The sequence below is a fragment of the Halyomorpha halys genome, unplaced genomic scaffold (genome assembly GCF_000696795.3).
Source record: "Halyomorpha halys isolate HHAL.00 unplaced genomic scaffold, Hhal_1.1 Scaffold91.1, whole genome shotgun sequence".
NCBI classification, from domain to species: domain Eukaryota; kingdom Metazoa; phylum Arthropoda; class Insecta; order Hemiptera; family Pentatomidae; genus Halyomorpha; species Halyomorpha halys.
This window is the reverse complement of record NW_027110755.1, coordinates 2,959,024-2,973,377: the sequence shown is the minus strand read 5'-3', so window position 1 is coordinate 2,973,377 and position 14,354 is coordinate 2,959,024. Positions and strand designations below refer to the sequence as shown.

At 27.4% G+C, this 14,354-nt stretch overlaps 1 protein-coding gene across 1 annotated transcript; it reads right to left on the bottom strand.

Annotated features, from left to right (window-relative positions):
* Nucleotides 1–100: 100 nt before the first annotated feature.
* On the bottom strand, nucleotides 101–13,536 carry kra (basic leucine zipper and W2 domain-containing protein kra). The gene is made up of 12 exons (XM_014415028.3): nucleotides 13,398–13,536; nucleotides 13,012–13,083; nucleotides 11,602–11,778; nucleotides 10,221–10,324; nucleotides 9,954–10,136; nucleotides 9,088–9,209; nucleotides 7,531–7,633; nucleotides 6,188–6,328; nucleotides 3,511–3,730; nucleotides 2,302–2,424; nucleotides 1,318–1,370; nucleotides 101–762 (listed from the first exon to the last, which is right to left on the bottom strand). Exons 2-11 carry the CDS (start codon nucleotides 13,070–13,072, stop codon nucleotides 1,342–1,344), a joined length of 1,263 nt encoding a protein of 420 aa, XP_014270514.1. The 5' UTR covers nucleotides 13,073–13,083; nucleotides 13,398–13,536; the 3' UTR covers nucleotides 101–762; nucleotides 1,318–1,341.
* Between the last annotated feature and the right edge of the window lie 818 nt (nucleotides 13,537–14,354).

The following is a 14,354-nucleotide window of genomic DNA, read 5'->3' as shown; positions in this document are numbered from 1 at the left end:
AAAGCCAGCCACACCTCTGTTCCCACCCACCATTTCACCAGGGAAATATCCCTAATAAAGGGTATTTATAAATAATCAATCCTCCATTGTTCTTAAACTATTTTTTAATTTTTTTTTTGGCTTATTTTTATTTTTTTTTTTTAATATAAATGTTAAAACCTGAAAAATCTCACGAGACTCAGAACATCCCAATCATCAGATCTACAGCTTTACTGACAATGTAGACTGGCAGTCTATACCACATTCTAGCTCTAACAAACCTGTCCAATAGAAGTTAAGGCACCTGGTCGGTTAGAGATGAAGATACATAACTGTCCGAATCCCACTGATGGTTGTCAGTGAGTTCAATTTGTATCAAAATATATATTGTACAAAGAGGAGAAGCAAAAAAAGAGACAGTCACTACAAGATAGAGAGACAAAGTAGTTCAGGAGTACACATTAAGTTAACCGCCAATAGATAATTTTGGCTGACCTGTCAAAGAACATTACCATTACGAGCTGATTTCTAGTCCATTCCCCAACACTATACATATACATATTAGTAGAAATAATTCCAATCACCACATGCACTTGAAATTTGCCGTGTTATATTTTTTTATATTATTGAATTTTAGGATTGTCTCTCTAGGTTGCTCATCTCGTGATTCCTGCCTGTGCTCTTTTAAATTCTTCCCATGGATTTGGTTCTTTTGAAGGCTTGTGTTGTGTCAAAGGTAAGTAAGGAGTCCTGAACCACTTGGATTTTTCACTAGTGCAAAACCTGGAATAATTCAAATTTGTAAGATTCAAAATCGTAATAAGCTAATAAAGAAATAATTTAAATGAATAAAGGAGGAATTTTGTTTTCAAAATTACTTGCTTTTAAATACTGAATAACAAATAGTAGCTAAAATAAATTAACACCCTTACTCAAAGCCAATTATTAAATTCTATTTCCTATAAAACAGTTGAATTCCACAGAATTTATCTTAACACTATAAAAACTAAAATTATTTTCATGAATCTTAAATTTTTTATATAATAGAAAAAACAGAAGTAATTTATATAATTTAACAGTTTTTTAAATCAACAATTGTAATAAATAAGAAAAATCATAGTAACTAACATTTTATATGCAAAGATATACAAGCATATAATTAGTAACTAACTATACATGGAAAAAAGGTACATATATTATAAATAAACAAAACTCTAAACACTAGATTCTTGGGAATACAATTAGATAAGTCAAGCAGCATTGAAAAAGTGACTAAAATTGAAAAATGGCATAAAATAAAAAAATTAATATACGGCTAAAAGTAATAACAAACAGTACCTTGGAACTTGACGAGTAATTTGTTTAATCCTCCTCTTCATCAGATTCGGACTCTGTAAATAAAAGACATTAAATTGGCAGATGAATAGTTTATTATTATACTAAAATAATGATTAATCAGGATGGATCCTTTGATTTACTTAGAATTTTATACAGAAAAACCCTCATTTGGAGGATAGAAGAGATAAAAAAAATTTACAGATTACCAATATTATTACAATGGGATTGGAAATTACACTAAATTCCATAATAAAGTCTTGAACAAACATGTCATTAGCCAATGTTCAGCCAAATCAAGTAAAAAAAAAAACAAAACTTAAATTGATAATATTCTCAGGCTTGTCGTTCTCCGGTATTTTGGAGATCTAGTAATTGTAATGGAATTTTTCAATTGTACCTAAACAACTAATATTGTCTTCTCTTGTGATTTATGCTGTTTTATATCAAAAACTTAATTTTATGATTTATGATAAATCATTATTTTTAACAATTCACTATAAAAAAATTTAACATTTTTTTCTTCCATGTCAATAACCTAGAATAAAATACAATAGTGTTAAATTCGCAATAATTTTGACATGGGACAATAGAACTTAAAGAAATGAATACATAAAATAAATTGATAGCAATTGGAGACTAATTCGCTAAAGAAATAATTGCAACATTTTAGATGCTGAATAGTATCCCTGAAATACCCAAATATAAATATAAGAATTAAATACTTGTACTTTCATTATGACATGTAGGCAAAGAAGGTACTACAAAAGTAAATCTAATATAATGAAAAGTCAAAGTGTGAAACTAATTCATGACATGAACAGCCACTTGACAACTAGCAGTAGAAATATGTAAATAGAAAATGTCAGAATTTTTACTTAAATTTATTCTTTAGAGGAGGAATTTGATTATTTAAATATAAAATAGCATCACATTAATCCTTAAATCACGCCTAAGTATTTATAAAAAAAATAAATGATCACAAACCTTCCTCAGCATTCTGGAGCCATTCAACGAATTTCTTCATTTGCTCTAGGAACATCATCTTCCCCTTAACTGAGTGGCCATCCCGATACCATTTCAAAATGACCTCCTCAGATATCACTTCCTCTAAAAAAGAAAAATTAACATTTGAAATAAAAAATTAAAAAATATTTATTTCTAAATAAGTTGAATAAGATTACTTCAGACATCCAAGGAAGATAAGATAATCATTGATAAGTTATCTCTCTTTTTTTTTAAATGTTTGTCATCACTTATACCTCTTAGAAAAAAATTAAACAACAGGACCAGCCATAATATAATATTTGTACCAATATGTCTCTTCACTGTTATATGGAAAATACTAAAACTAAGGTTTTAATCGATTTTACTATATATTCCTTGAATTTTATAACATCTGGCAAAACCACCACTCTCAAATCAAAACATAGATATTGTTATTTTGCCAGGAAACATATCTTAATTGTTTATTTAATAGAACCTGTTACTTTTGAATTATATCTACAGAACCTCCTGCTTAACAAAAACCTTTTAATCTGAAAATTTGAACTTAAGAGGGTTTTGATAGTAAACTAATTATAGAACATGAACTTAAACAAACCTTGAATTAATTGAGAAAATATTGACTACAAGTTATTATAATTACACTAGTCATAAGAGTACAATGAAAGAAACTTGAACTTGGAGTTAGAAATTAAATCCGAGTGAAGATGTAGTCTGTTCGAGTATAAAGAAAACAAGAATAACTTCAGTTGAAAAAAAAAAGAAAGGAAAGGAGGATCACTTACTTTTTTTATTATTATTGGCTCCCTCAAGAATTAAGCTGTTTATTTAAAATTTTTGAGACATTTATGTAGTGGTAAGACATCTTGAACTACCAAGTCAATGAAACTCATCGACTTGGTGGTTCAAGATGTCTATTATTATTATTATTATTATTATTCATTAACTTGAAAAATAACATAAACTTATTTTCAAGTTAATGAATAATAATTAATTGTTTAATCACAAATTATTGCAGCAACAAGTTAATAAATATAATATGAAGAATCTGTTTACTTCACTAAAATTAAAATTTATTCATAACTTCGCTTTTTTTGCATCCAAAGCAATATTTTTTGCCAATGACTAGAACGTTTTTAATAAGAACTTAAATTTAATTATATTAATTGTATATATGAAAAAAGGTTTTACTTTTGTAAAAAAGCAGTATTATTTTCTGAAATATTTTCATGAAATTCATGTTGTCATAACAGTATTCTTGAATCTTGAGAAGGAGAGCCATTTCAGATTTTGTGTTGTCCGTGAATGATGCAAAAAGTTGAGTATACTTTTGGAGATGTTTTAGAGCTTGTTCAGCAACTAGTTCTTCTTTTTTGTTCCATTCTGCCAGGGACATAACAGTGCTCCAGATCTGAAAATATGTTTACAAATCAGGAATTTGGAATATTCTAAAACAAGATTATATGTCTACTATATTATATTCATATTAATGTAAAATGTGACAATTAAACTAATTTAACTCCTAAAAAATCATAAGGAATCTTTTACATAGATATACCTGTCAGAAAATACAAATTATTTCAAAGTCAATATTTCATAGGATCGGCTCTGAGTAATGAGAAAGTCATCATCCAGGCATATCTTTAATTAGATTAAAGCTCATTATATAGGCTAGATATAAGATAACAAAAAAGGCAGGTAGTATAGAATTTCAAATTTAAGAAGATAATAATATTTAAAAAAATTGGTATAAAAAAGTAATTATTTTATATACAGTGAAGTCTCACTTATACGAAACATTTAGTTATGCGAAGAATTTCTCAATTCCCTGAATTATGTTTAATATGAAACCCCTAAATCAAACCTTTGTTATAAAAACTGTTAATTTAGTACTAGAATGATAAAACTATTTTTATGTGTATATCAACCTCTTTAAAAAAAAAAAGCATTCAGCAAAATAATATTTTTTAACATTCACAAAATCTATTCTTGAAAATGAATAAGGAACCTTTTATAAGAAATGCCTGTCAGAAAATACAAATTATTTCAAAGTCAATTTTCATAGGATCGGCTCTGAGTAATGAGAAAGTCATCATCCAGGCATACTATAACTGGATTAAAGCAAACACTGGCAATGGTAAAAATACAAAACTTAATCACTAAATTGGAGACATGAATGAAATAATTCTAAAAGTTTACTATTAAAGATTTTTAAAATAAAAAGTAACACTAACCATCTAGAAAATGTATAAAAATTTAAATATGAAACTGGGAATAAGCATATTAGTGGTCAGCGAGAATAACTGTGACAAGTTAGAAAATGTACAAGAGGTTGAATCAATACTTGTTATAAGTGTTTGAATAAATACGTCAAATTTCTTCCCTTAATCTATTCCTGTAAAGATATCAGAGGACTTTCTTTCATGAGACATGTCCGTCAGAAGATACAAATTTTAAAGTTAATTTTCATAGGATCGACTCTCAGAAATGAGAAAGTCATAATCCAGGCATGCCATAATTAGCTTAAAGTAGAAACTGACAATGGAGCAGTTTGTTCTATTAAACCATACCTCATTACAAAAATGAAACTATTATCATTAAATTTGAGACTTAGATTATATACAAAAAATTCTAGAGTCAACAAATTAAAAATTCAGAGAATCTAAGATAACAGTAACTAGCTAGAGTATAAAAAGTTAAATTTACAATGGGTTATCAGTATTCGTAATTTGCCCAGATAGTTGTGGCTAGATAGAAAATGTATAAAAGGTTAAATTGATACTTGTAATTAGTGTTTGGATAACTATTAATATTTCTTCACATAATCTATTCCTGAAAAGACATCAGAGGACTTTCCTTTCATGTGACATGCCTGTCAGAAAATACAAATTATTTCAAAGTCAATTTTCAAAGGATCGGCTCTGAGAAATGAAAGTCATCATCCAGGCATACCATAATTGGCTTAAAGTAGGCACTAACAACGGAGCAGTTTGGTCTATTAAACCATGTAACATTACAAAAATTAAAATTTTATTAATTAAAAGTTATTTATTAACAGTTAATAATAATAAATAAATAACTGTCAATCATTAAATTTGAGTTTTTATATATAATAAGACTTCTGGAGTCAAATAATTTAAGAATTTTAAAAATAAATAGTAACTGTGATTATCTAAAAAACCTATAAGATTAAATTTAAAATGAGTTTTCACTATTAGTGGTCTAAAAAAAAAATTTATTTGAATTATTAATTAAAGTAACAACCTGCATTTAAAGTATTATTTCCTAAATATTCATCAATTCTGACTTATCTCCAAAGATATTCAAACTTCCCATTAGTAACATAACTATTATATTTGTCTTAAAACATTAAATGATCAAAGTAATCACTATAAGGACACATAGTAATATCTAAAGTACAATAAATAATGTGAACTGTTTAATTTTAGATAGTATTTTTGGTTAAGGTTTATGAAATGGTGGTCTTTGCATCAGAATCTAATCAAGAATCTCCATAATAAATAACAAATTTAATTAACCAGACATGATTTCAAAAAACAAAATTTCATTTGAATCAAAATTTGTTCAACATAAATATATAAATACAAATACGTTGAATTGAGATTATTAAATTAACGGTTTACCTATTAACTTAAATTGAAAATGTAGCAACTTTAAAATTTTGCTAACTTTGGGATTAATAATACCTCGATTAAACCAAATTTAGATTTTCAATAGTAAATCCAACAATTAAGAAAATGATCTCAGACATCCAAGGAAGATTAAGTAATCATAATATTTCATCTTGGAATTTATCATCACAGAATCATTAATAATAATAATATTCTGATAATTTTAAATTGCTTACCAGAGTAATAATTTCTTGTTCAGATATAAGGTGCTTAGCAGCAGCATCCCTAATGTCAGTGACTATTTCCTTTATCGGCTGCCCATCCATTAATTTTTCTTTTAATTCTTTTTGAAGATCCCGCTTCGCTTCCTGACTGGCCTAAAATATAATCAAACATAATTAATAGTATAAAAAGTATAAATAAGAAGCAGGTGGATCAACCAAATGATGTTATCAGACATCCAAGGAAGAAAATAAAAATCACCTTAATCATGAAAGATTTGTCATCATATGAATCATTATTATGCTACTTAAAAGTAACTTGGGTGATGATTACTAACTTATTCAGATTAATATTGATAAATAACACATTTGTCAAAACTTATACAAATTATACAATTAGTCTTAATTTTATTTTGGAGTCCACAAAATTTGAACATTCCACGTTTTATATTTTTCGGGTTAGTAGGCATATAGAAAAGATAATAAGTTAAAGATAAATTTTAAAACCAGTCCCTTTCCCTTTCAAGTAATTACATTTATATCAACAATTTAAAACAAATTAACACGGCTTATATTAAAATAATTAACAACAAATAATAAAATGAAAGTTTAAAAAAAATTATGGAGACATTCTAGTGAAAAACAGTTAAGCTAACAAAGAACGTGACCATGGAAATAATCTCATCTAATGTAATCATATATCAACCAGAATAAATTTGTAGGTAGTTAGTCCAATGAAAATATATTAATTTACTTTCTATATCTTCAATTAGGCCAATGCAAGGAATGCTGATAATTACAGATGCATGGGATGGAGAATACTCACAAAGAGCCATGAGTAGTGAAAGGCACCTGACAACTATAGACCATGTTTCAATACCCATAAATATCAACCACAGTAACAACCCAACAAAACATATGTTAAAGAAAATTCACTCCCATTCCCAGAACAATGCCATTATTTGCATGTTGGTGTTTTTTTTTTTTAATTTCATTTCAAATGATTACACATGTTAGATGTTGACAGTAAAATAATCAAATTTTAAACATAAGTTGAATAAACCCACCCATAAACTCAACGACATGTAACATCAAAAATTTAGGAAAACTGTAAATGTAATAGAACATTTCTTCAGTATTTTGAACTTTAATTATTATAAACATTCACAGAATCTGAGAGAATAAGTTAAGCTACTAAACTAAAGACATAACTACATACCTACCAATGGACTAGTGGGTTTACCATGGTCTATTAAGAATTTGAAAATATTCTGTGTTACACTTGTTTAATAATCTAGTTTTCTCAACTGGTGAACACTTGGAATAAAAATTTGATAAATAAAAAGTAAATAACAAACCTGAGCCAAATGTAGCTTCACGAGATCAGATAAACCCTTGTCATCAAATGCAGATTTTAAATGTTCTTCAGTGCGTTTATTGGGCGGGAAGAATTCCATCAGCCTGAACATATATATAATTCTTTTAATTTTTATGTCTGCAAATACCAACATAAGGTTTTAAAAAATAATAATACAATGTCTCTTGTGAACGTGAACATAAATCTCCAACATTAGGCATTTTGTTAAGTTATAAATATAACGGCAATAATTTATAAAAAAAATAGATCAGAAATCAAATGTAATAAATTAAATATATATAATTTTAAATTACTAACCTAAATTTAAATAAAATCTGTCCATTAAAAAAAAAGACCTTGAGAAATGATTGTTGAATTTCATAAATTCCAAGCATTTAAATTTAGTTTATCTAGAGCACTGAAAGATAAGGATAATAGTAAATAAAACAAAAAATTCTAGAACAACAAATCATGTAGTTCCTTAAGTAAAATTGTTTGATTAACCGTTAACCACATACCATAAATAAATTAAGAAAATATACTTCTAACTTAATATACTTTAATACTACTAATGCAAGTTCAATTAGATAATGAAGATAAATCAGAATCAAATATTAAAATTAATTTTTATACTAAAGTTGATTAAATAATAATAGGATCCCTATGAATTTATTTTTTTTTAACCAACCAGCTAACCTAGCAATGCTTTACTATAGCTAGATTTGAGCAAATTTATGTAGATTAAATTAACACTTTTGAAAGTATGATATAAATTATTGTATTGGGTTAAAATTTAGTATTCATACATACTTTGTTGTTTCCTTTAATATACAATATTTTTGGTAACTTCATTAGGCATAATTACAAATTGATCAACTTTTTTAACCTGCAATATTGGCTTGTAATTATCAGTTATTGATATTACTTAACAGCCATTAGAAAGCAAGTTGCAGATCCAGAATGTAACAACAAAAGACACAATAGATATAATACGAACAACACAATTCTAACCCTGAGGGTTTTAATAGAAAACTTAGACCTGTATCCAATGTTTATTTTCACAGAAGTAACCAATACTTAAGAAAATTTAATCATTTCAGTAAGTCATACCGTAGCCAATAATTATCCTATTTTAATGTTTAGGAAATTTATATATATAACTCACAGTAACAGGCAGTCAAAAAGTTTCTAAAACAGAAAAGGTTAATAATAAAAAACCATACAAGGATCATAACTACTGGTCCAATTTGGATGGTTTTAGTTTTTTCTATCAGAGAATTTCATTAACTTTCAAATGAGTGGCTATAATCTCTAGAAGAGTTTAGTTTTGAGTTATTAAAAAAAAATTCACTTCTTTATTTTAGACTTAAACTTAATGCATGTCTTAATTATAAGGGGAACTATCAATAATTCAACTTAATAGCCATTATAGTTTTTGAGGCTCAGAGAGTCAATGTTGCATACTCATACCCCACTTTTATTACAGAGACAACAAACTGAACTTATAGAAAACAACAAATACACAAAAAATGAAAGATGTGGATGATAATTAACCTACCTTCCTTCAAGACCTCCACGTTTTAGACCTGAAGTAAGACCAGCCATTCCTTTTTCTTGTTTCCATGTTACAAACACCTCAAGAAGGAACTCCAATGAGAGACCATCTTTTATGAGATGCTCCTAAAATAATAACCAAATATAATAAAAAATAATAGACATAATTAAACTTAAACCAAATTAATTAAAATTCTTTAGAAAAATATACTTGATATAAAAGATAATACAAACAAATAAACATTAATAGTATTTTATCATGAATACATTAAACTTTTTAAAAAGTATGGAGTAAAATTGTTATTAAGTAACACTTAATAAGTACAAGTACTCTGAAGTAAGCGTATTGAAGTTGTTACTACATGATTTACATATTATTAATAAAGCATAATGTCGAGCTATAAATAATAAGGTAATAAAAATCAGAACATCAGAAAATATATATTAACTGTATAAATTAGACGAAGGCCACTTTAATTTGAATCCAAAGTTCTATCAAGTTATTTATAAGAGTAGAATTAGGCATTATAAAGTAACTGAAAATTGTTCAACAATTTATTGTAAAATAATTTTGTTTGATTATACCATTCTCATTAAATGCTTTAAATAATGGAAGGAAAATAAATAATCAAAATCTGAAAATTGCACGAACCTATACTTTCAAGTGGGTTTTGTGAAGAAAAAAAAAAAACTACCATAAATCATAAGATGCATATTTTTTCATATATCGAATCAAATTCTCTTGATTTAACAAGCATGATAAACATTTAGGCATGGTTCCAGACAGAACCCACCTAGTGTTAGGAAAGTCAATAAGGCTTCAAAGTTCATAAAAATTAAAATGAAACAATTTCAACAAAATATACCTACATTTATCAGTACTTGAAGGATAGTGGGCGGGACGGAGCCATTGGATATCCAGAGTGCAGTCATTCTGGCCAGTTTAATCCGCTCCTGCTCAGAGAAGCCCTTCAGAAAAACCAGAACTTTTTTCATCTCCTCCTCGAACATTTTCTCCAGGTATTTGTACCGTCGCATGAGCTTGGTAAACACCTAAATACAAATTTATTGGTTGAAAATATCAAAAATAATAAAGCCTCAAAATTACATATGAAAAATAAATAAAATAAAAAATACCTGTTCATAGTTTCGGAGGGATGCCATGTCACAGGGTGCCTCAAAAATACACGAATGAGTCTTGCACATTTTGTCTCCCTCTTGAGCAATTTGCCCGCCGGGGACTGAAAATAAATGAACAATAATTTACCGCTGAAATAAGAATATAGAAAACCTAATAACTCGAATCAAGTTATCAACAATCCCAAAAACAAAGTACTACCTTATTTCTGTAAAACCTAAATGTATATTTTGTTAATATGATGAGGTAGAAAAAAAACTTCCATTTAGAACATAATACTATAATATATTTTTTGTACAAAGTTTCAGGTTTACCCTATATTCATGGACTTGTCTCCTCATTCTGTCAATTATATCTATTTCTATTATGAAATATTGTCATGAGTATACATGTAATTTAAAATTTTATTTCATCACATTATTTCAATGTCTTTTTGAATGTGATGTAGTAAAATTTCAAATTGTATGTATATACTGGCAATATTACATAACAGAAATAGTTGTAATTGACAAAATGAGGATAGAAGTACATGAATGAGGAAAACCCGAAACGTCGTATAAAAAATATAGAACAGTTTTGTATTCTAAATGGAAGTTTTTTTTTCACTGCATCATATTAACAAATTAATAAAAATTCCTAGAAAAGAAAATCCTAAATGTTTAAGACTATAAGCTAATACTACTAACTTAGTAAATCATTAATGGCAGGTCTTTTGTAGACTAAATGTTAATAAAAAAATAGCTAAATGATGAAATTTTCCAAAACTTTATCATTAAATGTCAAATTTTAAAGACAGGAATAATGCTACTACAAAGTTATGAACTATACTCAACTGAAAATTAATTATTCAAAACTTCTTGAAAAAGTAATATTATTATTTCAAAATTTATCAGACAGTTAAAAAAACAAAACTGTTTACACATTTGGTAAAAGAAATATATTAAAAAATTAATCAAGAAATAAGGAAAACTTTAATATGATAACTCCTATGGGAAGTCATTTTCCAAGGCAATCAACAACAAATTAAAGGAAGGTTACTGTGTCAAGGCCAAAGTGGAACTAGTTTCTCCAAAGCCATAGCTAAAATTTCTGTCACAACCGATAATATATTTGGCAAGGATATAAGCACTTAATAAAATATTACATACAAATAATTTGGTATCTAAAATAAAAACTAAGGTAAGTATAATTATTGAGAACAAATGGCACTAGGATGAATAATGATTTACTAATATACATATATCTATATATGAACACTGCATCAGCTAAGCAAAAGAAAACAATAAATATGGCCACTTTAGAAAGCTATAGCAAGAAATTACAATAAATTCAACATAGACATATACAGGAAATCAATAAAAATACATTGATAATACTTACTGAGTAGACCTCCGGCAATGAGGATATCAAATAATGCTTCCCCATAGCGTCTGTAGTCTAATTTTGAGCCGGCCGAATCTAGGAACTTTGAAACAGCTTCTAGGTCTGGACCGGCCTTATCCAGCCCAACCAGGATCGAGTCTCGAAACCCAGAAGGGTCATACTTTTCTCTTTCATCTATATGAATTAAAAAAAAAATAAATAAAAAAAGAACAATGTTAAACAAACAGCTAAAAATATATAATGAAAATATAAAAAGCTGGAAAATATATTAAACTACTAAAGAAGTTATATTCATGAATAATATCAACTTTAGAAAGCATAAACCTCATCAAAGAACTGTATTAACAAATGAAAGTTGACAAAACAGAGCTAAGTTAAGGTTAGTGGTTTGAAATTACAATTAAAATAAAAAGGAAAAAAAAATAGAAAAGAAATAAAAGATGCTATCACAATTCATTGAAAAAGACAGAGTAATGTAATAATAATGTTTAAAAATAAACATGTAGACTGAATTCTCAGAAGAAAGAAATCAAGAACCAATATGGTGGAATAACAGGAAAAAAGTTTTGAGTCCCATAGCTTTCACAAAAATAGATTTGGCCTGTTACTGTAAAACCAACTCAAATTGAAGGAAAATTAAGCACTAACAAAATAAACAAATAAGGTATGATAATGCAATCTGAAAATTTTAAGATGAGTCACCCTCAAGTAAACACCACAATAACTACTCACCTTAGGAAGCTTAACACTAGTATGAAATTCAGATTCAAATGAATCTACACACACAATTCATACTAAATATAGTACAAGGGCATTTCTGCTATATTGGAGTAAATAATTAGAAAATAATACATATAAAGCATACCCAAATATACAAAATTCAAAACAATTAGATTCAAGAAAAAATAGAACAGCAAGTAATGAAATAATGTATATATAACCTGTTCATCAAATCATACTTTAAAGGCTATTCTTTTAAATAAAAAAAAAAAATAATAAAGATCATAAAACCTATAAGGCACTAATTACTAAACTGATTAAAATAAAACAAATACATAAAATAGTTAGAAATTAACACCTTGTTCACTCACATTGCAGACAAATATTTTACTTCAACCTAACCTTAATCTTTTAAACTAACTATTAAATCCACCTAAAGACGGCTAAAATGAAGAAACTTTGAGCGAAGAATTAATATTGGAAAGAATGATTAACAAAGTAACAATAGCTGACATATTGCTGGCTACTAATATATTGCTATAGAAAGCTAGCTGATATTCAGTATACATTACAACAAATAATATCCTCTTTTAACACACTATTATCCTGCTCTTTCTCAAAATGATGCATAAATTACCTATTTAATAATAATAATATTGTAATAGTTTATAATTAAAATAATATTACCTCTTTTTCTGGTCTTGATGCGTTGACCTGAGAGCACTGGCTTTTCTGTTTTTTGACTCATACAATAACTGGCTAAAAGACAAAGAAACTTTTAGAGAAAGGTAAGGTTACTAGCACCATGACTAAGCAACATTAAAACTAAAATTTGGATTCCTTACTTATAACTAGTAAGACTAATAATTTTAATGGTTAATTTAAAATAACTGAAAATGGTTAAAACAACAGTCCGACAGCAGCACTATGAAGTACAGTTAGCAACATGTTCTACGAGAGAGCTTATTATCTTAAACACCAATGGTTACAGTAAAAACAGTTAATTTCAATAAGTAAAGGTAGTAGAATGCATTTAAAATAACTAAAACAAGAATAATGGACAGAGAACTTACGGAGAAACCTGTTAGCTTGCAGGACGAAATTCTTTGTGGAGCTTAGATGTTATGGAGGTGGTTAAAGGAGGGGGGATTGAGCAACGTGTGACGGAAAATCCGGTTGTAGGGTCAATGTACTGTTTTAAACTATTGAAACTCTATTGTTAAAATTTCTATCTAATTATTCTATATATTCATTATTCTATAAAATTATCGATTGTTGAAATTAAAAATTACATTTCATATCAGCTTAAAGTGGGGTTATCTAAAATTTCAGTCTTAGCTAAATTTAATTATAGATATTAAAACCAATAAATTAAATTTTTAAAATTTTATATTTAAAAAGATTTGAGCATAGGATATCAACTATAAATTTTTATATACACTATTCACAGTGCTGCCCCAAGCGTGTTACTGTAGTATTACTTATCAGCTGGGATTTGTTTTTTATAATTTGATTGTAAATACCATTGTTTATGTTTGTAATAGACAATTTAAAATACATACCTTTTAATGTTTATTTTTACTATGGAACGGTATTAAAACCTAATTCAACTTGAGACAAACTATGACGATACCATATTTTAACAGTTGTAACACAATCTGTTACATAAATGTTTCTTCATGGTTTAATTCAAACTCCTAACGTTGCAATCTAAGTTACCATTAACTTATTGTTACAGTTTAGCAATATTTAGAAATTACCGAAACTTATTTTTACAAGTAACCTTTATCTTACTTCAATCATCCTTAGTGCACTTTAATCTGAGTGTCTCATTTCATGATACTTTGATCAGTGTCTAATTTCATGATACTTTAATCAGTGTCTAATTTCGTGATAATTTGATTCCTTATAATTTAATTAGTTATCACAGTAAAATGTGGTTAATTAGATACACTTGAAAACTGACATATTTTAGCTGGATTATTGATATCCAATGTGCTTTTATATCCTTTGATGTTTAATGGCAAAAT

Excerpts from the sequence above, each read along its gene's own strand:
- kra (XM_014415028.3), bottom strand. The coding sequence starts at position 13,072 with ATGAGTCAAAAAACAGAAAAGCCAGTGCTCTCAGGTCAACGCATCAAG. Across the intron at positions 7,634-9,087 it reads CGTGGAGGTCTTGAAGGAAG|GCTGATGGAATTCTTCCCGC; the intron begins GTAGGTTAATTA and ends ATATATGTTCAG. Across the intron at positions 1,371-2,301 it reads GCTCCAGAATGCTGAGGAAG|AGTCCGAATCTGATGAAGAG; the intron begins GTTTGTGATCAT and ends TTTTATTTACAG.